The 24,231-nt window shown below is 44.3% G+C and overlaps 1 protein-coding gene across 2 annotated transcripts in view; it reads left to right on the forward strand.

The window, feature by feature from the left end:
- NGEF (neuronal guanine nucleotide exchange factor) overlaps positions 1-24,231 on the forward strand; it is a 195,069-nt gene that overhangs the window by 58,529 nt on the left and 112,309 nt on the right. The window contains exon 3 of one of the 2 annotated variants that reach the window (XM_040427896.1): positions 7,808-7,865. In XM_040427896.1, coding sequence (XP_040283830.1) covers positions 7,808-7,865 — 58 coding nt within the window. Of the gene's footprint in view, positions 1-7,807; positions 7,866-13,820; positions 14,159-24,231 lie in introns of those variants that run through there. The other variant, XM_040427897.1, reaches the window with a different exon arrangement.

Here is a 24,231-nt window from a genome sequence, read left to right on the forward strand (position 1 = left end):
TCACACTCTGTGTAAAAGCAGCTCCATGGCCCCTCCTCTCTGCTGCGAGTGATGGCTGCACTAGTCTCCTGGTTTGATGCTACAGCCATCACTCACAGAGAGAGAGAGAGGGGAGAGGCTGTGGAGCTGCTTATGCACTGAGTATGAAGCACTGCAGTCTGAAAGTAGCCCACAGGCCACATGCGGGAGCGGCTCCCACATCATTGAAAGTTAATTTTAAAAAAATCAGGGACAGAGGTATGCACCTCCTGTCCCCTGCCCCTGTCTGTTAGCAGTTCTACATTGATAAAACTGCTGACAGACTCTGTCATTATTGCACTAGGTTCACATCCTATTTGGACAGTATGTTCAATTGGACTTTTGAAATTGACCAAATGTGTGCCAAAACTACATTCCTTTGGCATATAATTGCCTATGGGCATGTTAGGTGTGTAGGTGGAAAGAATTTACCGGCGCAAGCAACTTTACTTATTATGTGAGTGAATAAAAAGTTATATATGATGAGTAAGTATCCCCCAGCATTGCATAGGGAACCTGCACACACCCATTTGATGAATTTTGAAGTAATGGCAGGCAAGAATGTTTTCACAAATTATTTGTTCTTTTCTGACATATGGACACACATATGGCCTGGTGAGATCTAATGTTCGTCTGAATAGGATAGTCCTGTTTGATTATTCTTCTATGTGCATAATATTCCTAGAAAGTATAATTTAATGAACCACAAAAGGTAACATATCAGTACCCCTGTATAAAGGGGTATATAATTGCCTCATAAATACACAGGTCAAAGCTTCACTTGCTGTAAGAACTTAGTTTTACTATTTTCTTGCATCCATCTGTGCAGTACGCTGCATGTACTAAATGTATAGTGTTTTTTGTCATTTTGGTCTTTTCAGGCTTGATGACCCTGGCTAGAGTATTCCAATTAGTGGACAGGAAATCTACTGTGTGTTAAGATATGCATAAGCCTCCACCCCCCAATCACTATACTCTCTCCAATACCACTCTCCCTCCAGAAGCAGTCCAGGACCTACCTTTTTTCTTTTCTTTGCCGATATAGTGCAGGGTGGGCCATTATAGATAGAGGCTGTTGTGTATGCCTTGTATATACCTATTTTATTTGATGTGCTATTTGTGGGTTGGAAGCCATCTAGATTCCTTCTATCCTCAAATATGATTTTCCTCATGAATACTACTTTCCCCATCATGTCTGGCTTTACTGCGACAGAGGGGGTGTTGAGTAAACACATGACCGACCAGTGACACAGAGCTGCTGTCCTCTCACCCTGCAGAATCTCCATGTTTTTCTACATGATCCCGTTTGAGCCTGTCTGCCCTCTCTGCCCTGTCATTTCTATACTGTCAGCTATTACATACAGGAGGCATAGAGAACATTGTGAAGCTGTATTTTATAGAACTACACTGGAGAGTCAGTACACACAGATGGCATAGGCAGGCAGTGTGAACCAGGAGGTTTATGTAACCACAGATAATCACTGTATACACACACCTACTATATATCTGGACTCCTGCTCCTTTACATAGGTAAGACATTATATTGTAAAATCCCAGAGTTATGTTACTAAACTCTTTTACCCCGCTACAACCTGTTAAGTGTATCTGCATTGTCATCCTGTGTAATTTAACATCACATTCTCACAAATGTGCATTTTCTAAGCCTGTTACATGTATTTGCTGTAATTTCCATGTACACCAGCAGGTGGCAGCAATGTGTGATGAGGAACTTAGTGTCAGTTTAGCATATCTAGACTGGAATAGTACATTCCAGTTTTAGCTCCCCACTCTTTGAGCAGAGTGGGCTGGCTCATGTCCTGCCTCATGGGGAGGAAAGGAAGTTTCAGTTAGTGTGTGCCAGCCACCCCTGCTAGGGGAAGGCTGTGCTGGTAGGAGCTCCCAGTTCTAGGGATCCCAACCCAGGATCGAGTCTCGGCTGAGACCAAAGATCTTTATCCCCAGTCTGAGCCTTCAGCCTCAACTGGTGTCAAGCAAGCAGCACCTCCAGAACTCCAGGAAGAACCATTCCCTGTGAGCTAACTGTGAGTACATCCAGAGACCAGGAGAAGCCAAATTCCTCCTCAGCTAGTCAGTCCCATACACAGCAGAAGATATAGATTCCTGCCATATTCTCCAGGCATATGATAGAAGCCAAAGAGATAGTAATCCCTGCCACATATTGCCAATACCTGCTGGGACCCAAGACTATTGCTGTATCTCATATGGATTAATGCTGCATCCAGTAAAGACAAGTTGAATTATATCCCAAGTCTGGATCTCATTCATTACTACCAAGTTCCTCCATTACTCCTACTAGCAACACACTCATTTATTGCAAGTGAGCCAGGATCCAGGAGTCCAGCCGTACCAAGGTAGGAGACACCGTTGACACTATACCTACTACTACTCAGAGACATTACCCCACTCTGGCATTCCTAACCTGGTACATGAGTTGCAACACCTTAAAGGGCCCTGAGACTGTACCCTGCGCACGCTGCAATTGGCGTCACAAACCAAAACTATAGACTTATATACCCATATCCGGACCCACTGCATACTTTGGCGTCCGCCTAACCATACCACGGTCCGGCTCATTGCAATATCTACAACAGAATACAGGGATATACAAAGGAACATAGAGGGTGGATAGGGGAGAGGCCAGAGAGCTGCCAAGAGGGATATGATTGGTGATGATGTCACCCTGTAGTTCACAGGAAGTCAGCCACAGGGGAGAGATGGAGTTCCTGTATACACATTAGAACAAGCTGTGGACTGCTAGTCAGACTTGAGGTCACATGACCAGATGCAACTGAGTTAGGGTGTAACAAATTACACTGCAGGAATACTGGTAGTGGGATAGCAGTATATATAAAAAAAAAAAAATTTTTTTGGCATTGCTTCTAATATCTCCATATATATGTAATGCCCTGACGTAAGGGTACTGTGGAGTCTGAATGTCTGTGGACATTTGTCCCCGTTGTTGCAATGCAAAGGAGTAGAGAAGACTGAAGAAGCCAGCTCAGTTCCTTGCCTTTACTTGAGTTCCTCCAATGAAGAAGCAAACTGGTTTACTGCAAACCCTGAATCACTGGACTTTTTTCCAAATCAGGGTGCACCACACCTTACCATTCCCTCCAGAGAGAAACAACACATGGTGACATCTTGACCGTGTGCGGGGGGCCAGCATAGCGTTATTGGTCACCTGAAACCTGGCCACTGCATATACAGCACCTGACAGAGCCTGTACGGCAACACACTGAGGTTTTATGACTCCATACCAAGGTGCACTGTCATACAGACTTTGTACACAGGGCCCTAACTCACGGGGAGCTGGCTACACTGGATACAGTGTGGCAGACTCCTCAGCTATGAGAAGAAGTAGGTCTGTATAGCCTTTAGATGTAAATAATGTTTGTTTGCATGTAAGGTTGCTTCACACTCCATTTAGTCTTCAGACCCTTTCATTTTTTTCACATTTTGTTATGTTGCGGCCTTGTGCTAAAACAAGAAAAAAATCTAGTTTTTCCCCATCAATTAGTACCCCATAATGAGAGAAGTGAAAACAGAATTTTTAAAATTTTCACACAAATGTATTAAAAAGAAAAAACTCATGGACATAAATATTCAGACACCTGAAATTTAGTTCTGGGGGCCTCCCATTTCTGTTTATCATCTTTGAGATGTTTCTACACCTTGATTGGAGTTCACCTGTGGTAAAGTCAGTTGATTGGATATGATTTGGAAAGACACAACCCTGTCTATATAACGTTTCATAGCTGACAATGTATATCTGAACAAAAACCAAGCCATGGGGAGTAAAGAACTGCCTGTAGAGCTTCCTAGAGCTGGCCACCCCACCAAACTAAGTAACTGGGGGAGAAGAGCCTTGGTAAATGATCTTGTGTGCAGATGTTAGAAACTTCCAGAAGGTCAATCATCACTGCAACACTCCACCAATCTGGGCTTTATGGCATGATAAAAAAGAAGCCTCTCCTCAGTAAAAGATGCATGAAAGCCCATCTGGAGTTTGCAATAAAGAGCATCTACAGTAAAGGACTTTCAGACTGAGAAATAAGATTTTCTGGTCTGATGAAACCAAGACTGAACTTTTTGGTCTGAATTCTAAGTGTCATGTCTGGAGGAAACCAGGCACTGGTCACTACCTGCCTAAAACCATCCTACAGTGAAGCATAGTGGTGGCAGCATCATGCTGTGAAGGTGTTTGAACATCTCTGGAGAGACCTAAAAAACCTGACACAGCTTGAGAGGATATGCAGATAAGAATAGCAGAAAATCCCCAAAATCCAAGTGTGCAAACCTTGGGGCATAACACCCAGCAAGACTGGAGGCTGTATTCGCTGCCAAAGGGGCTTCAACTAAGTCCTGAGTAAATGGTCTGAAATACTTATGTCAATGTAAGATTTTAGGTAGTCATTTATGAACAGATATACTCCACTTTTGTGGTGTATATCTGGCGCAGATTCTGTCGCACGGCATGTTGCAGCAGAATCAGCTACTTCTTCCCTGCTCACGCCAGGTCTGTAAAAGGGGCATTTCATGGGCGGGGAAGGGGACGTCTCATTCATCCTTTTCTACGCCTGGTTTAGGCATAAAATGGTCTAAATGTATGACAGCAAGGAAGCCTCTACATAACTTCGGCGATCCACCACCAGCACAGGGGCTTATTAAGACCGGCATCTAAAACGCTGGTCTGAATAAATGTGCCCCTTAGTTTTTCCTTTTCAGGCAGGCCAGACCTCTGCTTGTCAAAAAATGTGCCCCCCAGTTCCTGTCCAAGACATTCATTATCTCAGTGAATAATATTGTTAGAGCTCAAAGGGTTAACAGTCATTTATCACACAGAGCAATGACTGAATAGGGAATATATTGCATTCTCTGTGAGAGTAATGTTTAGAGGAAGAAAGTTTCCATGTCTCTAGGGATTAAGGAAAAATATTTCATTCCCTCTCCCAGTAAAATGTTTAAAGCGGAGACTAGTAGATAAAATAGTGATTATGAGAATGTGTGCCTGTAAAACATTAGCAGCACCCATGATGTATCTGTGTCTACATGTAGGTGACACAATTACTTTGAATATCTTCTGCATCTCAATTTATAAAGTGAGAGATTATTATATTATACAGCGAAATGTATCATGAGGGATGGTTTTTGGGTTGTCTGGCTTATGGGGTGGCGCTACAGTAGGTGCGTCAATTACCCCGCACAAAGGCAACACAGCCAGCCAGGAACCTTGAGCCACTACAAATCTTAATATTAGTTTATTATAATATATATATTTTTTATATTAATTGTATATCAGTATTATTTTAACATGGCATAGCAATGATAACATTTTTATCACGTTAGGTCAATATTATTATTTGAGCACTGTATGGTAGTAATTCCTACGGCATTGTATGGCACTGTTCATTTCTATACATGTTGGTGGCACTGTATAACATTGTAATTTAGGCAACTGAATTAAAAGGGTTTTCTGATATATTTTAACTGATGACCTATCCCCTGGGCCATCGCCATGTGATATCATGTTCATTGGTCACATGGCCTAGGCGCACTTCAGCCCCATTAAAGTGAAGGGGGCTGAGCTGTGATACCAAGCACAGCTGCTATACAATGTACGGCACTGTGCTTGGTGAGCAGAGAGAAGGGCAAAGTGCTCACAGGAGCGCTGGTGCCTTCTCAAACAGCTGGGAGTCCTGGGTGTTGGACCACCACCAATCAGATACTGATGATTAGAGATGAGCGAATCGAAGGGATATGTAATGCCCAACCTACGACCTGTGGGCCACATCCGGCCTGCGACGCTGTGTCATGCGGCCCGTGCAGTGACCGAAGGCGGAGCTTGCGCACAGTTGCAGAAGAGACGCGCCTGCGCCGCCATTCCTAATTATACTGTGGGGCAGTACTATTATTAGTATTGCGGTGACTGAAGACCCCATCTCCCGACACCCGCCCGTACAGACCCCCTCTGGACTCTCAGCCAGGCATCAGAGCACGTCAAAGGAGAAGGTGAGGACGAGTCAGATGGGAGCAGGAGATCTATGGAAGATGTGACTGGCGAGGTGTGGTAGTGGTGGAAGTGATTGGACCTGAGCCTATTTCTTATTATGTGATTACTATGTCTGGTGCCCATGTGAGAGGACTCAAAATATTGCACCACAAGGCATTTCTAGAGAGAGTTTCCTGTATTCCACTCCTAACGCTGGGTTCACACCAGAGCGTACTGGATGGAGCGCTCTGTATGCGCGATTCTACGGGCGTCTCACATACGCGGCTCCTGTGCAAGCGAACGCCCATTGTTGCGCGTTCCCGGAAGTCTATGTACGGGAACGCGCGACACTACGCCCCAAAGAAGCTCCTGCACTTCTTGGGGCGTAGGGCGTTTTACGCGCTGTAAAACGCTCAGGTGTGAACTCGGCCTTAGTCTTGCTATGCCCAGAGATGTGTCACCTTCACAGTAATGCTCACATGCTCTCTTCACAGTGGTAATGCCCAGATGTGCCCCTTCACAGTGGTAATGACCAGATGTGCCCCTTCACAGTGGTAATGACCAGATGTGCCCCCTTCACAGGGGTAATGCCCAGATGTGCCCCCTTCACAGGGGTAATGCCCAGATGTGCCCCCTTCACAGGGGTAATGCCCAGATGTGCCCCCTTCACAGGAGTAATGCTCACATGTGCCTCCTTCACTGTAAAAATCTCCAGATGCGCCCCCTCTACAGAAAAAATTCCCAGATATTTGCCCCTTCACAGTAGTAATGCTCACACTTGCCCCCTCACCATGTTTGCATTTCTTTCTGGCAAAGCTACCTGGTTCTGGCCCGTGAAATTTATAACATGTCTAGTGCGGCCCTCAGACGAAAAATGTTTGGGCACCACTGTCCTACAGGATAAGATACAAGTTTCGATGGTGGGACAAGCCCTTTAACAAAATGGGGATAACTCCTCCAGAGAAACAAAGGTTCAGTCTTGTGTACTAGCATTATATTGGTATACCGGTATATTCAGCTTTGCCTCTTGTCAATGGATATGATATGTTTACCTCTGGAATACTATCAAGGTAAGGTTTAAACAATCAATACACATATATCCTCATTATTTTTCTTCTCATGGCTGAAGTTTTGTCAGCCAAGTGGAGAGAGCTATAAAGTAGCCTAAAGCCAAGGCATCCGAGAAGGGTTGACTTACATTCAACATGAGGTATACATTTTATTTTCCAGTAAAGAAATGTTAGTACAACTGTACAAGTCAGGATAAAATTTGTGTTCAGTTGCGTGCCCTGGTGCCTCAGGGAGCCCGAAGGCCCCTCTGCTTCATAAAAAAAAAAAAACGCCAGTTTTATAAATGCCATATGGTGTCACATTTTGCTTTGGGACCCAGGAGCTTCCAGCTACAAAAAAAAAAAAAAGACAATTTTAGACCATCTCTAGACAGTCTCCACCCCAGACACACCAGTTAGCTAGACAGTCTATGCACAGTTGAGCAGTGCATCTTGGGTGAAGACTGTCTAGAGATTGTCTTAAGGTTGTCATTTTTTTATTTTCTGTTGATGCTCAAGAGCTAATTAAGGGGCCTAATGGGGGCTTCTACTGACTGACAACTCAACTGGGGGCTCATCATCTCCCTTGTATGGGCTGTTGGGCTGGTGTGTCCTTTTCCTCCCCTGCGACTGGGGTCCAGTCTTTTCACAAGATTTATGCCTCTATACCTTGTAAGATGTTTGGAAACTTAAGCAGTGATAATTATTGGCAATCTTCCCTCTCTTACAGGACAACAGGAACACAGGGACCCAAGAAATAGCCTCATACCAGGAAACCCTTCATACAGGTATGTCACTTTTCTGCAAATCAGGCAATCCAGTATGATAATGGTGGTATGATACAGTCCTGACCAGAAATAAACCATAGTTGTGAATGAGAAGGGCCTAGACCCTAGAGTCTTTTTACCCGTTTATTTTATTTTTTACTATGTGTGGCACAGTCTTGTGGTGCGCAGATACTATGTTTCAAATGCCTTTTTATTAGTATTTTAGACAGTGACATATGAACAGTTTTGACTACTTTTGGACTTTGTGATACTGTTTTCCTGTATCACATGCGGCATTTGCTGTAATGTGACAGGTTTGGTGTGGATGGTCGTCTTTATGCTATTGGTAGGTCAAGTTATGGACATTTCTATATGTAGAAGAGATCATACTAGAAGCATTTCAGGTGTTCTTGGTTAAAAAAAAAAGCATGATCATTTGCTCTGATACCGATATAAAATCCTTAAAGGTGAAAATGCTATTAAAATGTAAAAACCTTTAATAATAATACCAATAATACCTCATCTATAGTTATTAATGCAAAGGATGAAGAAGTTTATATACAATTGACCTCAAGTGTCAATCCTGTATAACAAGGAAATTCAGAAACAGCGGCATGCACCCAAAGCGGTAACACATATCAATAAAATTCCTAAGAAAGAAGATGGTTTGGCATGTCCTGTCACTAGTATGCCCTATCGGGGGCTACTCTTACCCTGGTAATCCTAACCACAGAGCACCCACCCTGATAATGGCGTCCCTAACACTACACGCCCTGTAATGACCCTGTCTTAAAATCGAAACATGCCATGTTTCACATAAAAGCGACTTCAGTGGCTGCCCATGCAGTTTACTTACACTGACCGTTTCTCTGCTGGTTGATCTTCTACCCGACCTCCCAGCATCTAGCCCATAGAGATTTATGAATGATCATCACCTTAGGTTTATCTCACTTAGCACGGCCCCATGGAGCCTATAGGTCCCTTGATAAGGTTTTTTGTGAAACATGCTGGTTAGTTACTGATGTGTTACCACTTTGTGGATGGAAGCCAACGTGCACGTTAGTGTCTAAAATTCCTTTCTTTTGGGAGGCCAACTGTATATTAGTTTTTTCATCCTTCTCATTGTTTACTATAGATGGGATTTTATTGGGTAGTATTATTAATGGTTGACTTTTAATAGCATTTTTCACCTTTAAGGATTTAATATTGTTTAGGCTGGTGAACTAGCCACTAGGGATATAGGTTATGGCTATATATTGTGGTTTTTGCATCACATGTGGGGAGACATTTAATGTGCCAATGTGCAATGTAATAGCAGGATGTAATAGTGGCCAGGATATGGGGTGCTAATAGGAGGACAGAAAGAGCTCTCCCCTTTCAACTAACCTCTCAAAAGATGCAGTTGCTATTGACTGTGGCAACTGATGGGTTAAACTGCCTGGATAGGAGTTCTCTCATCCTGGCAGGAAGGAGTTAGGTCTAGCATTTCTGTCTTTCTACACCACCCCTTTACTGAAGTAAGATTGAAACAATTTTTTGTAAGTTTTTAAAAAGTCTGATAATTGATAAATCTGTCTTTAATCACCTCGACAGGCTAACCAAGCTCACTTTCCCCACACACTGTTTAAATCTGGAGTGAGTGGAGTAAAAATCCAGAATGTCTCAAAAAAAATTTGAGCAAATAAGCCCAAAAAGCCTCAAAGCTCTATTTTGAAACTTTTTGATTTAAGAATTTTGTATAGTCCTTTTCCCAATACCTGTGTATGGGCAGCAGTAGTGACGATGTAGTAGTCCCTTTGTCTCTCTCTAAACACTTTGCAGTCTTTCCAAGATAACCGCACGCAAGTTATTCTGTTATCCCTAACTCTTTTTGCAATTCCTAGGCTGAGGGTTGCAGATCTAAGTTCTGGATGGCCAGTCCATCTCAAAGTGTGGCTGATGCTGGAGACAATTAAACCTCTCCACAGCAGTAAACCTTTAATACCATAAACAAGCAGGACCTTATGAACTGATTCCAGTGCACAACCTTGGTGGTTCTAGTCTTTGTATGACTATCTGTCCTCAGAGATATTCTCTTGGATAAGTAACTTTTAAGTCTCAGGAGTGGAGTCTGCTGGAGGAGGCTTCACCGGTCATCACATGATCTATCACCATGGTAAAAGATCATGTGATGACCGGAGTGACGTCACCACAGGCCCTGTTCAGCAAAGGAGACAGAAGGAGATGCCGGGCTGCGCTATCAAGTGGACTAAGGTGAGTTAAATAATTTTTTTATTGTTTTAACCCCTCCAGCCCTATTGTACTATGCATTCTGTATTCAGAATGCTATTGTTTTCCCTTATAACCATGTTATAAGGGAAAATAATAATGATCGGGTCTCCAGCCCGATCGTCTCCTAGCAACCGTGCGTGAAAATCGCACCGCATCCGCACTTGCTTGCGGATGCTTGCGATTTTCACGCAACCCCATTCACTTCTATGGGGCCTGCGTTGCGTGAAAAACGCAGAATATAGAGCATGCTGCGATTTTCACGCAACGCACAAGTAATGCGTGAAAATCACCGCTCATGTGAACAGCCCCATAGAAATGAATGGGTCGGTATTCAGTGCGGGTGCAATGCGTTCACCTCACGCATCGCATCCGCGCGGAATACTTGCCCGTTTGAAAGGGGCCTAAAGGTTCTCCATTCCTCTGGACAAGTGCCAGACTCCTTAGAGGAGTAACCCGGAGAGAAAGCAGGAAAGATAACCATACACAGTGTCAGACTGGGGTGCCTATGGCCCATCAGTAAAATTTAATTTTGGGAGCCCAATGTACAGCTACATGCAAATATTACCTGTTCACACAGCGGCAGGCAGCAGCAAGATGCTCAAGATGTTTGACTATGGAGGTCCCTGCAGCGACCTCAGATAAAAGGACACTGGCCGATGGCCTCTGTATCTAGAAGTCATATCCGTCACTTGATGTGTCTATAATAATAAACCATGTGGTCTCTTTGATAATCTACCCAGATTTTTCTATGGGCACATTGGCTGTTTGAGATGCTATCACCTTTCTATTGGTATGTAGTGTAGTGTGCAACGTGCCACTTGTGCAAGGGGTGGAGGGCTGGGGGCCCACCCTTGCTCAAGGGCCCACAGACTGTCTAGGATCACAAGGACTGCATGTTAGCAAAGATATGCTCATTTATGGCAAAAAGGCCTTGCTGTTTGTCGAGAGTGTATAACACATATAACGGATTCGCAACCCATTTGAGGATCTGCACCCCACTGTGGGAACTACAGCACTGATTGAGAGAGTTTTGCACGCTTGTCTCCATTTGGAAGGTGAAAGTGTTTAGTAAATGTGCCCCTATGTGTATTTATTACATGCAAAAATTGACCTGCCATGCAGATTTTAAAATCTACAGAATGTCAATTGTTATGTATTATACAAAGTGGCTTTCCACAAAAAACTTCATTGGCGCAGAGAAGATTATGTCAAAACACCTGGAAAAAACAAAACAAAAACACCACCTAATGAACAAAAACGCCAGTAACAAAAAAAACAACAACACTGGAGCTGGCGTTGTTACCACAAAAACATAGGGCCAGATTTATCATTACACTTACATCTTAGGTTAGGCTACTTTCACACTTGAGGCAGAGTGATCCGGCAAGCAGTTCCGTCGCCGGAACTGCCTGCCGGATCTGGCAAAACGTATGCCAACTGATGGCATTAGTAAGACTGATCAGGACCCTGATCAGTCTTAAAAATGCCTGATCAGTAAGAAAAATGCATTAAAATGCCGGATCCGTCTTTCCGGTGTCATCCGGCAAAACGGCATTTTTTCTCACCTGCGCATGCGCAGACCGGAAGGACGGATCCGGCACTAATACATTCCTATGGAAAAAAATGCCGGATCCGGCATTCAGGCAAGTATTCAGTTTTTTTCGCCGGAGATAAAACCGTAGCATGCTGCGGTTTTATCTTTTGCCTGATCAGTCAAAATGACTGAAGACATCCTGATGCATCCTGAAGCATCCTGAACGGATTACTCTCCATTCAGAATGCATGGGGATATGCCTGATCAGTTCTTTTCCGGTATAGAGCCCCTGTGACGGAACTCACAGTGTGAGGGTACTTTCACAGTAGCGTTTTTCTTTTCCGGCACTGAGTTCTGTCAAAAGGGCTCAATGCCGGAAAAGAACTGATCAGTTATATCCCCATGCATTCTGAATGGAGAGTAATCAGTTCAGGATGCATCAGGATGTCTTCAGTTCAGTCATTTTGACTGATCAGGCAAAAGATAAAACCGTAGCATGCTGCGGTTTTATCTCCGGCGAAAAAAACTGAAGACTTGCTTGAATGCCGGATCCGTCCTTCTGGTCTGCCCATGCGCAGACCGAAAAAAGGGTGAAAAAAATAAATGCTGGATCCGTTTTGCCGGATGACACCGGAAAGACGGATCCGCCATTTCAATGCATTTTTTTGACTGATCAGGCATTTTTAGGACTGATCAGGATCCTGATCAGTCTTACTAATGCCATCAGTCTCACTCTGCCGCAAATGTGAAAATAGCCTAAGGCCTCATGCACACGACCGTTGTTTTATTCCGTGTCCGTTGTTCAGTTTTTCGTGATTTTCTGCGGACCCATTGACTTTCAACAGGTCCGTTGAAAACTCGGCTAATGCACCGTTTGTCATCCGCGTCCGTGATCCGTGGTTCCAGTCCGTCAAAAAAATATAACCTGTCCTATTTTTTTCACGGAAAACGGTTCGCGGACCCATTCAAGTCAATGGGACCGTAAAAAAACGCGGAGCACACAAGATTGTCATCCGCGTCCTCCAAAAATAAAGGAAGACACACGGAAACAAAAACGGAAACGGATCACGGAACCCCATTCTGCGGAACGGAACACAACAACGGTCCTGTGCATGAGGCCTAAGTCAGATTTATGATCGGCCCTTTAAGACTGTAATAAATGTGGTTTGACGGTAGCAGTTTATCCGTCAGTAAGCAGCTTTACAAAAGTCGCACGTCTTTACAAAAAAGTCGCATGTTCTATTAAAAAGTCGCATAAGATAAGCATGGTCCTCACTGGAATGAAATTGTGCAATTTATTGCGACTTTTTAAATTGTCGCAATAGTAAATCTGTCTAGGGATACATTTGCATAAGAAAACACACCCACTTTCAGAAAACTGGCGAGCATAGAGCAGAGCCAAAAAAAGTTGCAAATTTTTGCGCAGTTTTAGCGATTGCGCAAAAATTTGCTAACTTTTCACTCCATTTATTTTGACTTGAGCTAATGATAAATCTGGCCCATAATGTATAAACACTGGGGGAAGGAGGACGCAAATGTGCAGAAGGGCCCCAAAACAAAACGATATATAATCGTGCCCCAAGGGCGCCTTCACTCGCTGCAGATTTTTTTTGCAGAATTTTCAGTGACTGCAAATCAGTTCCATTCATTTGAATAGGGCACATAGATTTCTGCAAGCTCCATTCTGGTGGATGGGATTGATATTCAGTCGCGTAAAATTCAGCAATAAAATCTGCAGCGTGTGAAGGCGCCCTGACGCTTAAAAAGTTCAAAGCGGCTGCAGATTTCCGGTGCACTTACAGGTGGTCAATGACGTTGTGAAGCGACTTCTGCAGCTGCCCTGCAGCTGACAATTTAAGCAATTCCCAATCAGCCTCCCTCCTCCTCTGCTCCATCCACCTGTCTCTCTTCCCAATTTTTAGCAAGCCTTTGGTCCCTGCGGTGGTATTAAATGGGTTAGCGGGTCACACATCCATCCTTCAAATTGCAAACGTAGTGCCACAAGTCCTAGTAAATAGCGCCCTGTCCTCTCCTCATTGTTGTACAGTCTATTTCTGTCTGCTCTCTGAACACCTATCTGTTGTGCTCCCTCCTCCTGGAAGCCACTCACTCCCTCTCTTTTCCCCTCCTCTCTCCTGTTCTCCCTTCTCTCATTTTGACATTCTCTATTCATTTCTTCCTTCCTTCCCTCGCCCCAGACATCCCCTTTCTGTCTTTTTCTCTATTACTCCTTTCCCTATCTTCCTTTTTCCCTCTCCCCTTATTCTCCACTTAGTGCAGCGGAGACCCCCCCCCCCCCCCCCCCCCTCCATCTATAGAGTCTTTTCCTTCCCGTTTCCCTGGTAACCACCCGGAGTGCAGTCTCTGGCTGGCAAGCAGTATCCCTGCACTCTCTGCACACTTCTGACTGTCTGAGAGAGTGCAGCATGGAGCCTCAGGCAGTGTCCGAGGAGGGGGATGTACTTACTTGTGACCCTCCAAGCCCATGCGAGGAAGATCCCATCGAAGGGTGAGAGTGACAGGGTTGGGAGGAGAATATGCGATGCCGATGGCTTAATATAGAAAGCGCGCAAACTGCTGACAGTCAGGAGAGCGTGCGACAACATGTGTAGGTGTTTGCGTGTGTAAAATAATGCATGTCCTTCTGCCGTAGCCATAGCTGTCCATTAATGCATGTGTTTTCCCTTTACCCCTGCACATCTCCCCCTATGTCACTTATCTGCGGCACTCGTACGGCAGGTACCCCGACATGCATCGCACAGGTGTCTGCGACTTTGTGCAGAAGACGGAGGAATGTGGGTAGTATAGCAGTGGGTGTACGCGGGTGTCATTTCTGTACAAGCACATTCCGTTTTTTCTCTGTAGGTCTTGGTGGGTGTAAAGGAATCTTTTCACCTGTTCACATTAGTGTGTTCCATCCTGCAAGTATACGTACACCTACATGCACTGTGACACATACTACCCCATGGCTATAAACGGCGCGGTACGCATAGAAGCCCATATTAACCAAGCTGTTTTTTTTTGTTCTTTTGCACAAAGGACCTTTTTGGGAGCCGCATCAAAGACTTTTTTTTTTAAATTAAAAATAGCTACGGGCATTATGTTCGGACAGACGTTAAAATGCGAGTGCGTGGGAGGTGACTATCTAAAGACATGTGTATGCGCTGGGTTTTGCTTTGGCAGAATGATGTGCTTGATGTACTGTATGTCGTATTCATGGATTGCTTGTCAGTGTGTACATAGACATGCACAGGAGGCCGCGGTTTATTTCTGTGCCGACATATGAATCCGCACAGGGATACTGTCATTTTAGGCAATTTGTATGTAAAATAGTTATGTTGTATGTTGAAGGTAATTGCGTCCAGTTGAGGTCACTCAGTAACATACCGTCATTGTGTGACATGCATTGCTGATATATTAAAGCGAAGGAGTGCGCCTCGTCATAAATTGAAGTGCACCTCCAGCAGTCTGTGTGCCTGGAGTAAAAACTACTCCACCAACTCACTGGAGTAGTTTTCAATCCTCTTTTTACGCCTGATTGTAAATTTGTTGAGGCCTGAAGTCCCTTTCCTGGCCTGGTCCCCCACACTCTGAAGTGTCGAATGTGATGCAAAAACACGCATGCAACAAATCTTATCGCAAGGGTGTTTAAAAAGTCCCAAAATTCAGGTTTTCAACATTTTTAATGCCTGAAACAGGCGTAGGATGCTACGTAAATAACCCTCACACACTTTTCTCTGACTCTGTACCAACCGTTAGTTGGCTTACTTTGAGACAGATTTTTACACCAGAATTGTGGCGCTATTTTGGCACCGTTACCCCTAAAACTCTGCCTCTTTGTGATAAGCCCTGTCCTTGTTGAGTCTGGAAAAAAAAATTGAAAAAAGTGTAGCAGTGTAGGCCAATTTGCGCCACTTTTTTCTAGATTTTGGGTGCAGACTAGGTTTGCCACCCGACCGGTATCTCACCAGCAAGACCGGTATTTTAGTGGCTCTGCCGGTGCCGCCTTTACCTCCCCCTCCCCTGTTAATAAAAAACCCCCAAAAAAACACTCATCTCCTCCATTTCCTCGTGTTGCTGACTGGAAGCTCAGCACAGGACATGCGAGACGTCATCACACTGGAGCGTTTTTTTCTTTGCAGAAGCAGAGAAGGGGGCACTAATGGGGGCATTATTTGAACTGGGGGGCACTAATGGGGGGCATTATTCAAACTGGGGGGAACTAATGGGGGGCATTATTGTAACTGGGGGCACTAATGGGGGCATTATTGTAACTGGGGGCACTAATGGGGGGCATTATTGTAACTGGGGGCACTAATAGTGGCATTATTCTTCCTGGGGGTACTAATGGGGGCATTATTCTTACTGGGGGTACTAATGGGGGAATTATTCTTCCTGGGGGTACTAATGGGAGCATTCTTCTTCTTGGGGGCACTAATGGGGTGCATTAATTCTGAGGTGCACTAATGGAGGCATTATTCTTACTGGGGGGCACTAATGGGGGCATTATTTATACTGGGGGGCACTAATGGGCCCATTACTATTACTGGGGGCACTAATGGGGGCATTAATATTACTAGGAGCACTAATGTGGACAGTATTAATTCTGGGGGCGCTAATGGGGGCATTACTATTACTGGGGGCACTAATAGGGGCATTAATATTATTGGGAGCCACAGTACAATAGCAAATTAACACCCCATGTTAAGCCATGCCCCACAACCACACCTCCTTTGTGGTGTGGCTTAACTTGGCCGGCATTTTTTGTTAGGAAAGGTGGCAACCCTAGTGCAGACACATTAGTAAATCTGGGCCTTTGTTCACTATTGGGCTATTTTATTTGGAAAATTAGCTTCTATAAGATGAGACTGTTGGGCCATGTACTTTATATCTTCTTGGTAAAGTAATTTGCATTTCATGTACTCTTGCTTTTTCCGGGTCTCACAATGAAGATTGTCATGTTGTGGGCTGAGTCTCATCTGAGTAGGTAAAAGAGTTGTTCAGGATCAGAACATTAAAACATGGCTGCCACATTTGTCCTAAGGTTGTGTTATTGCAGCCCAGGCTTTCCGGACATACCCCATGGAGCAGTATTTCTAAAAGAAAGTAGCCATGTTTCTTCAACCCTTTAATACCATTAGCATGGGAATGGCTGCCATTTTTAACACTAAACCGTGCAGCCTGTGTCAGATATATGACTGGTATCAGCAGAGATATTATGGGGCGATTTATCCAAAGTCACGCAAAGGAAAAGTGGAATAGTTATCCATAGCAGTCAATCAGATTCCATCTCTTATTTTCAAGAAGTCCATTGGAAAAAGCAAACTGAAATCTGATTGGTTGCTATGGGCAGCTACTCTATTTTTTTTGCATCAATTTTTTTAAATATTCCCTGTTGTGTATATTGTATACAGGAGGATAAAAACATTACAAGCAGCATTTTTTATTCTCAATTGCAATTTCATGTGCTGAGTGGCACCAATAGTGAACTCTGGAGTCCATCAGCGCACACCAGTTTCAATCACATGGTTTCTACAAGTAAAACCAGTCAAAAGCATGGGCAGATAGACTAAGGCTTCTTGCACACGGCTGTTGTGCGTATGCGGTCCCCAATGCACGGGCCCCATCCGTGCGGCAGCCGCGACGGATCCAGACCCATTCAACTTGAATGGATCCGTGATCCGTCTGCACCGTTAAAAATAGAACAAGTTCTATTTTTTTGTGGTGGAGAAGCACGGACAGAAACACCACAGAAGCACTCCATAGTGCTTCCGTGGGGTTCCGTGCCTCCGTTCCGCACCACAGCTCAGGATTACGGACCCATTCAAGTGAATGGGTCTGCATCCGTGATGTGGGGAGCACACAGCCGTTGCCCGCATATTGCGGGCCGCAATACGGGCCACGGCCAGCAATGGCTGTGTGCAAGGGGCCTAAGATTTATCAAACTGGTGTAAAGGAAAACTGGCTTAGTTGCCCATAACAACCAGTCCGATTCCACCTTTCATTTTTCAGAGCATCTTTGGAAAATGAAAGGTGGAATCTAATTGGTAGCTATGGGCAACTAAGCCAGTTTTTTCGTATGCACCAAATTTGATAAATTGATGTAAACTAAACTGAAAGAAGTAATTAAAAAAAAAATAGAACAGGGATACGTATAAAAAAAAAAGGTCACCGGAGAACATGGAGAACATTCCTCACTGCCTAAGATGTACTATATATAAATTCTAGAACATCAAAACCTGAGATAATCCAGAAAAGAGCGACTCGTCTGAGCTAACTGCTACCTGCTGCCAAGTGAGGTGCTTACAAGTTGTTAACCTTCTCGTGGAGGACACTAGAGCTCTAGAGTGTCTCCATTTCTATACTGATAAATCAAACGTAGTCCTAATTGCCAGCTCGAAATCAGTAGAGTAAAAGCTGCCAATGGGAAATACGAGAGTACTCAAGTGCTTCCTCTTCTCCATTGATTTACACAAACCACAATTCCCCTGGTTTGTTTCACTATGTGTGTGTTAATTACCTGGTGAACATCTGCGAGCCAGACTGATACCTACCATATAATGGAGCTCTTGCTGAACTGCAGCTTATAGCCCCATAGTTCCACTGCAGGATCTACACATTGGGCCCAATTTAGCAAGATCAGTGCACCTAGATTCTGGGGTAAATTGCACCAAGCTGTGTCACAATTTGACGCATTTCGGTTTGGAGAAATGATCTACACCTAGCCTGACGAGTTAAGTGGGGAATGAGCAGAACATTGACATGGAGGCTTCCTTTTCATATTTTTATAGCTGTAGATCCACAAATTCTCAGGCTTCTCTTCTGCCATCCAAGATGGCTACAGCACGTCTCAGACTATCTGATGTATACTGAGCATCTGAAATATATTCGGTAGCCCAAGACACTTCCTACTAGTCCATCCCTGATCTTGGATTGGCCAGCACTTTTCACATGAGCAATGCTGACCAATTCGAGGGCAGCAGGAAGTGCCTGGGGCTACCAAATGTACAGTGTACATTGGCGATCGCTCCTCCCCATACCGTGGAGGAGATCGCTGCATGTAATAGCCGATCGCCGATCGTCAGCCTTATCTGCTGGTCTAATGTAGGCCTTAGGGCATGTTCACACAGCGGATTTTACCCGTAATTCTGGTGTGAATTCCTGATTAAAACCGTTGGAAAACCTGGTGTATTCTTCCTGGTAATGTGCCCATTTAAAAAAGCTAATCCGCGGATCCACAGCATTTAAACTACAAATAAGAATAAAATGTTTAATAAAAAAATTAAAAAATTAAAAAAAAATCTGCGGCAGAAATCGGGTCAGCTTTGGATTTATGACATTATTCTATTGTAAATACATAGAGAATTTTTCCAGTGTATTTTCCACCATTCGAGTATACCATTAAGGTCCAAGGCATTTCCACATGCACAGACTTTGCACTGTGGCACACAGGGGGGCACATTTATGAAGACCAGTATTTTCTTTGTTTCCCCTTGCTCTACCAGATGACTAATCACCAAAAAATGAAACTGACTTTCGTATATATGAAAATCCAAAAGACTTTATTATAAATATATATGAACAATACATACATGCATGATAAAAGAAGGCAGCACAAGGCAGGACACACAGATGAGGAGCAGGACCCAAGGAGAGGCCGGGAGATCGATGCACGAAAATAACAACCTGGAAAAAAAGAATGCTAGGCCTCTTTCACACTTGCGTTGTCCGGATCCGGCGTGTACTCCACTTGCCGGAATTACACTCCGGATCCGGAAAAACGCAAGTGTACTGAAAGCATTTGAAGACGGAACCGTCTTCCAAATGCTTTCAGTGTTACTATGGCACCCAGGACGCTATTAAAGTCCTGGTTGCCATAGTAGGAGCGGGGAGCGGGGGAGCGGTATACTTACAGTCCGTGCGGCTCCCGGGGCGCTCCAGAATGACGTCAGAGCGCCCCATGCGCATGGATGACGTGATCCATGCGATCACGTGATCCATGCGCTTGGGGCGCCCTGACGTCACTCTGGAGCGCCCGGGGAGCCGCACGGACGGTAAGTACACTGCTCCCCCGCTCCCCGCTCCACTTACCATGGCTGTCAGGACTTTAGCGTCCCGGCAGCCATGGTAACCACTCTGAAAAAGCTAAATGTCGGCTCCGGCAATGCGCCGAAACGACGTTTAGCTTAAGGCCGGATCCGGATCAATGCCTTCCAATGGGCATTAATTCCGGATCCGGCCTTGCGGCAAGTGTTCCGGATTTTTGGCCGGAGCAAAAAGCGCAGCATGCTGCGGTATTTTCTCCGGCCAACAAACGTTCCGTACCGGAACTGAAGACATCCTGATGCATCCTGAACGGATTACTCTCCATTCAGAATGCATTAGGATAATCCTGATCAGGATTCTTCCGGCATAGAGCCCCGACGACGGAACTCTATGCCGGAAGACAATAACGCAGGTGTGAAAGAGCCCTAAAAAAGCATACCTCAAAACCTCATGACAGCAACGCCCCAAACAAAGTGCAAAGGAGGCAATTGTAGAGATTGAGGTTAAAGTACAAGGACAAGATTAAACATACCCTGAGTGGTGCAAAGATCTCTAGGCCGAGTCTTTTGGATTTTCATATATACGAAAGTCGGTTTCATTTTTTGGTGATTATTATGACTCCTTGGGGGTCCGTTTTTTCGATTTATTCGATATTTATTCTGTCCGGTTAATATTGGTTGACCAGATGACTAGCCTAATGCAGCATGCGCCTGGTAATAAATTTTGCTAATCCTCCAGTAGGAAGAATTTTCAGACATACATATCCGCATCCACCCCCATCCTGCCCAACTGTGAAAAACTTTTCAAAACCGGCCACGCGACTTCATATTGTTGCATGGCCGGTCAAAAAGGCAACTTTGCATGCAGTAAATATGCAGCACTGTACACTACTAGACCAGTAACTGAGATTTTTTAGAAATCTCATCCACATGCTGTGGAGAAAACCCGCAGCGTAAAGTGACTTGTGCTGCAGGTTTTCAATCTATGCTGTAGGTGTCAACCAAGACTTTCAACTTTTGCAACTCAGCAAAAGACCTACATACTGCGATTCCTCCCATTTTGGGTATTTATTTGGGAGCAGGGTTTTATGCTCTATGACAGTGGTGTCCAATCTGTTGCACATCAACAAATCCTGACCATGGATTGGACACCACAAGGGTCATTTATTAAGGGACTTGCCACTATTTTAGTCATAAAAATTGTTGTAAGTCCCTTTTTTGAGTTAGTGTATGACAATATTTAGTCGCACGGTCGGTTTTACTCCATGTTGTGCATGATGGGGGCGGAGCAAGGGCATGTCAGGGGCCGTACCGGGGCAAATTTGCTAACATTTATGCCTGGAAATAGGAGTAAATGTTGATGAAAAACACAGAGGGGGTCATTTACGCCAGTTTTCTGACGTATTTCTGTCACAGATTGCGGCGCAAAGGTTATTTGCATTGCAATCTGTGACTTTTCCCTGCTCACTCCAGGTTTAAAAAAGGGGGCTTGGATGGGATGGGGGCGCGCCACCAGGCCCATCTCATTTATCATTTTCTAAGGCCTATTGCACACGACCGTATGGCTTTTTCAGTGTTTTGCGTTCCGTTTTTCACGGATCCGTTGTTCCGTTTTTTGTTTCCGTTGTGTTTCCGTTTCTGTTCCGTTTTTCCATTCCGTTTTTCCGTATGGCATATACAGTATACAGTAATTACATAGATAAAATTGGGCTGGGCATAACATTTTCAATAGATGGTTCAGCAAAAAACGGAACGGAAACAGAAGACATACGGATGCATTTCCGTATGTGTTCCGTTTTTTTTGCAGACCCATTGACTTGAATGGAGCCACGGACCGTTATTTGCGGGCAATAATAGGACATGTTCTATGTTAAAACGGAATGGAAAAACGGAAATACGGAAACGGAATGCATACGGAGTACATTCCGTTTTTTTTGCGGAACCATTGAAATGAATGGTACCGTATACGGAACGCAAAAAACGGCCAGTAAACGGGAAAAAAAAAACAGCCGTGTGCAGGAGGCCTAAGCCTGTTTTAGGCCTATTGCACACGACCGTATGGCTTTTTCAGTGTTTTGCGGTCCGTTTTAAACGGATCCGTTGTTCCGTTTTTTGTTTCCGTTGTGTTTCCGTTTCCGTTCCGTTTTTCCGTTCCGTTTTTCCGTATGGCATATACAGTATACAGTAATTACATAGATAAAATTGGGCTGGGCATAACATTTTCAATAGATGGTTCAGCAAAAAACGGAACGGAAACGGAAGACATACGGATGCATTTCCGTATGTGTTCCGTTTTTTTGCGGACCCATTGACTTGAATGGAGCCACGGACTGTGATTTGCGGGCAATAATAGGACATGTTCTATGTTAAAACGGAACGGAAAAACGGAAATACGGAAACGGAATGCATACGGAGTACATTCCGTTTTTTTTGCGGACCCATTGAAATGAATGGTTCCGTATACGGACCGTATACGGAACGCAAAAAACGTCCAGTAAACGGGAAAAAAAAACGTCCGTGTGCAATAGGCCTAAGGTGTAGAAAATGCAAGGTAGCTGGTGTAGATTTAGACTGGCAGTGGATGCGGTGAAGTTAAGTAGAGTCCGGCGCCTCCACATAACGTAGGTGGATCCACCGCCAGCGCAGGGGTTATTAAGAGCTGCGTCTAAAATGCCAGTCTTAATAAATGACCCCCAGGCACACGGACTGCTATAGGTGCGCCTAATATATGACGCGGCTCACGCCTCATCATAATTTAGCCGAATCTTACAGCAGCATAGGGAGGAATCTAAGACCGACTTAAAAAGCCAGTCTTAGTAAATGACACAGCTTTATAAAACTGCATCCAATGCATAAAAAAAAAAGACATGAAATAAAAGCTTTGTAACATAAATATTCAGAGATGGAAATATTTTTGAGCAGAATTCTCTCTTCAGTTCTGTCTTGCAGGTTTAGGATATAGCCACGTGAGGGGGGTCCGCTGTGGAAGATCCTCAGCAAATCTGCCAGAAATCCACAGCAAACTGTGTGGATATTGCTGCAGAGTTCAGTACTTAAATGCTGCAGATTTGCCACAGATTTCACTCTTTGCATTCCAAAATTTGAAATCTGCATGTCAGTTTGACAACATGCATACGGCCTTATGTGTTTTGCGGTCCGCGCACTGTGGATCCGTAAAACACAGATACTGGCTTTGTGCATGCCGCCATCTCCTGTACAAATGTCCTGTTATTGTCCGCAAAATGAACAAGAATACGGTATGTTCTAGCTTTTTTTTACAGGAACGGACATACAGATGTGGACAGCCCGTGGTCTGCTGTCTGCACTTTTTTGCAACCCTATTGAAATGAATGGGTCTGCATTTAATCCACAAGAAATGCGAAAATATGGTCATTTGCATTGGGGCCTTTTGTGTAGGAATTTCATTGCGGAAAGATTTTTTAAAATCTCATTCACTTTGTTGTGGAAAATCAGCATGGTTTACACCACTTGTGGCCACACCTTAGTGATATTAGAATTCAGATAGTGTGCGTAGGTTTTTATTGGTATCGTATTATGGACGAGTGGCTCTTTGGTGCCGTGGCCTGCACATTTGTTATTGTTATGTCCTTGTCATTCAGCCGATGCTGCAGGGTGGTGATGCCGGTAATTATTGGATCTACTCCTTGCTCTCGGAAGGCATCTCTACATCTTGCTCATAAAACACTCGCCTACCGCAGATCTGATCTCTGGGTTCTTTCTTTGCAGGCATCGATCTGTGCTGCAGCTTGTCTCATTTTACTTTGATGTGTGTGTACACTGCCGGGGAGTGGGGTCTTGTTAGATGGTTATTGTGCCTCTTCACAAATGTATCATCCACTAGAGATGAAGTTACAAATCTGTCAGTTTCTTACTTAACCGCCATAAAATATTTATATATCACTTGCCTCCTTTTTGAATTTATTAGCTGTTCCAAAGTTGGCCATTTACACCTTGTTCTCAGCATTTTATGGGATTGTCCAATAGTTTAGGAAATTAAATTGCCTGCAGCCTCTTCAATCAGCTGATCGTCTGGGGTGCTGGGAGTAGGACCCCCACTGATCAGATATTGATAACCTATCCTGAGAAGAGGTCATCAATATTTTAGCATTCAGAAATATGCTTTGCAGTACGTACAAGGACCATAGAAACCTGTAGACGTTGACTTCTAAGGGAGAGTGTTTTAGACACGCTCTGTGACCCGTGCAGAGGTCATTGTGTAAAGAGGGGAGGAGGTGAGCTTTGTCCATCACCTACTGTTGATGGTGGATACCGTGTTATCTTTATATAGGTGTTACCTGCCTTTGTGATCCTGTCTGTGATGATAATGAGATGATTGCTGAGATCTGTAGGGCTAAGTTCACACGAACGTGTGTGACCCGTGGCCGTATTGCGGCCGGAAAAACTACTGAAACGAAAAACGGATCCGTTAAAAACGGCCCGCAAAACACTGAAAAAGCCATACGGTCGTTTGAACAAGCCCTAAGGCAACTGTTAGGTGGGTCACTTATTTTGTGAC

This window comes from Bufo bufo, chromosome 4 (genome assembly GCF_905171765.1).
Source record: "Bufo bufo chromosome 4, aBufBuf1.1, whole genome shotgun sequence".
NCBI classification, from domain to species: domain Eukaryota; kingdom Metazoa; phylum Chordata; class Amphibia; order Anura; family Bufonidae; genus Bufo; species Bufo bufo.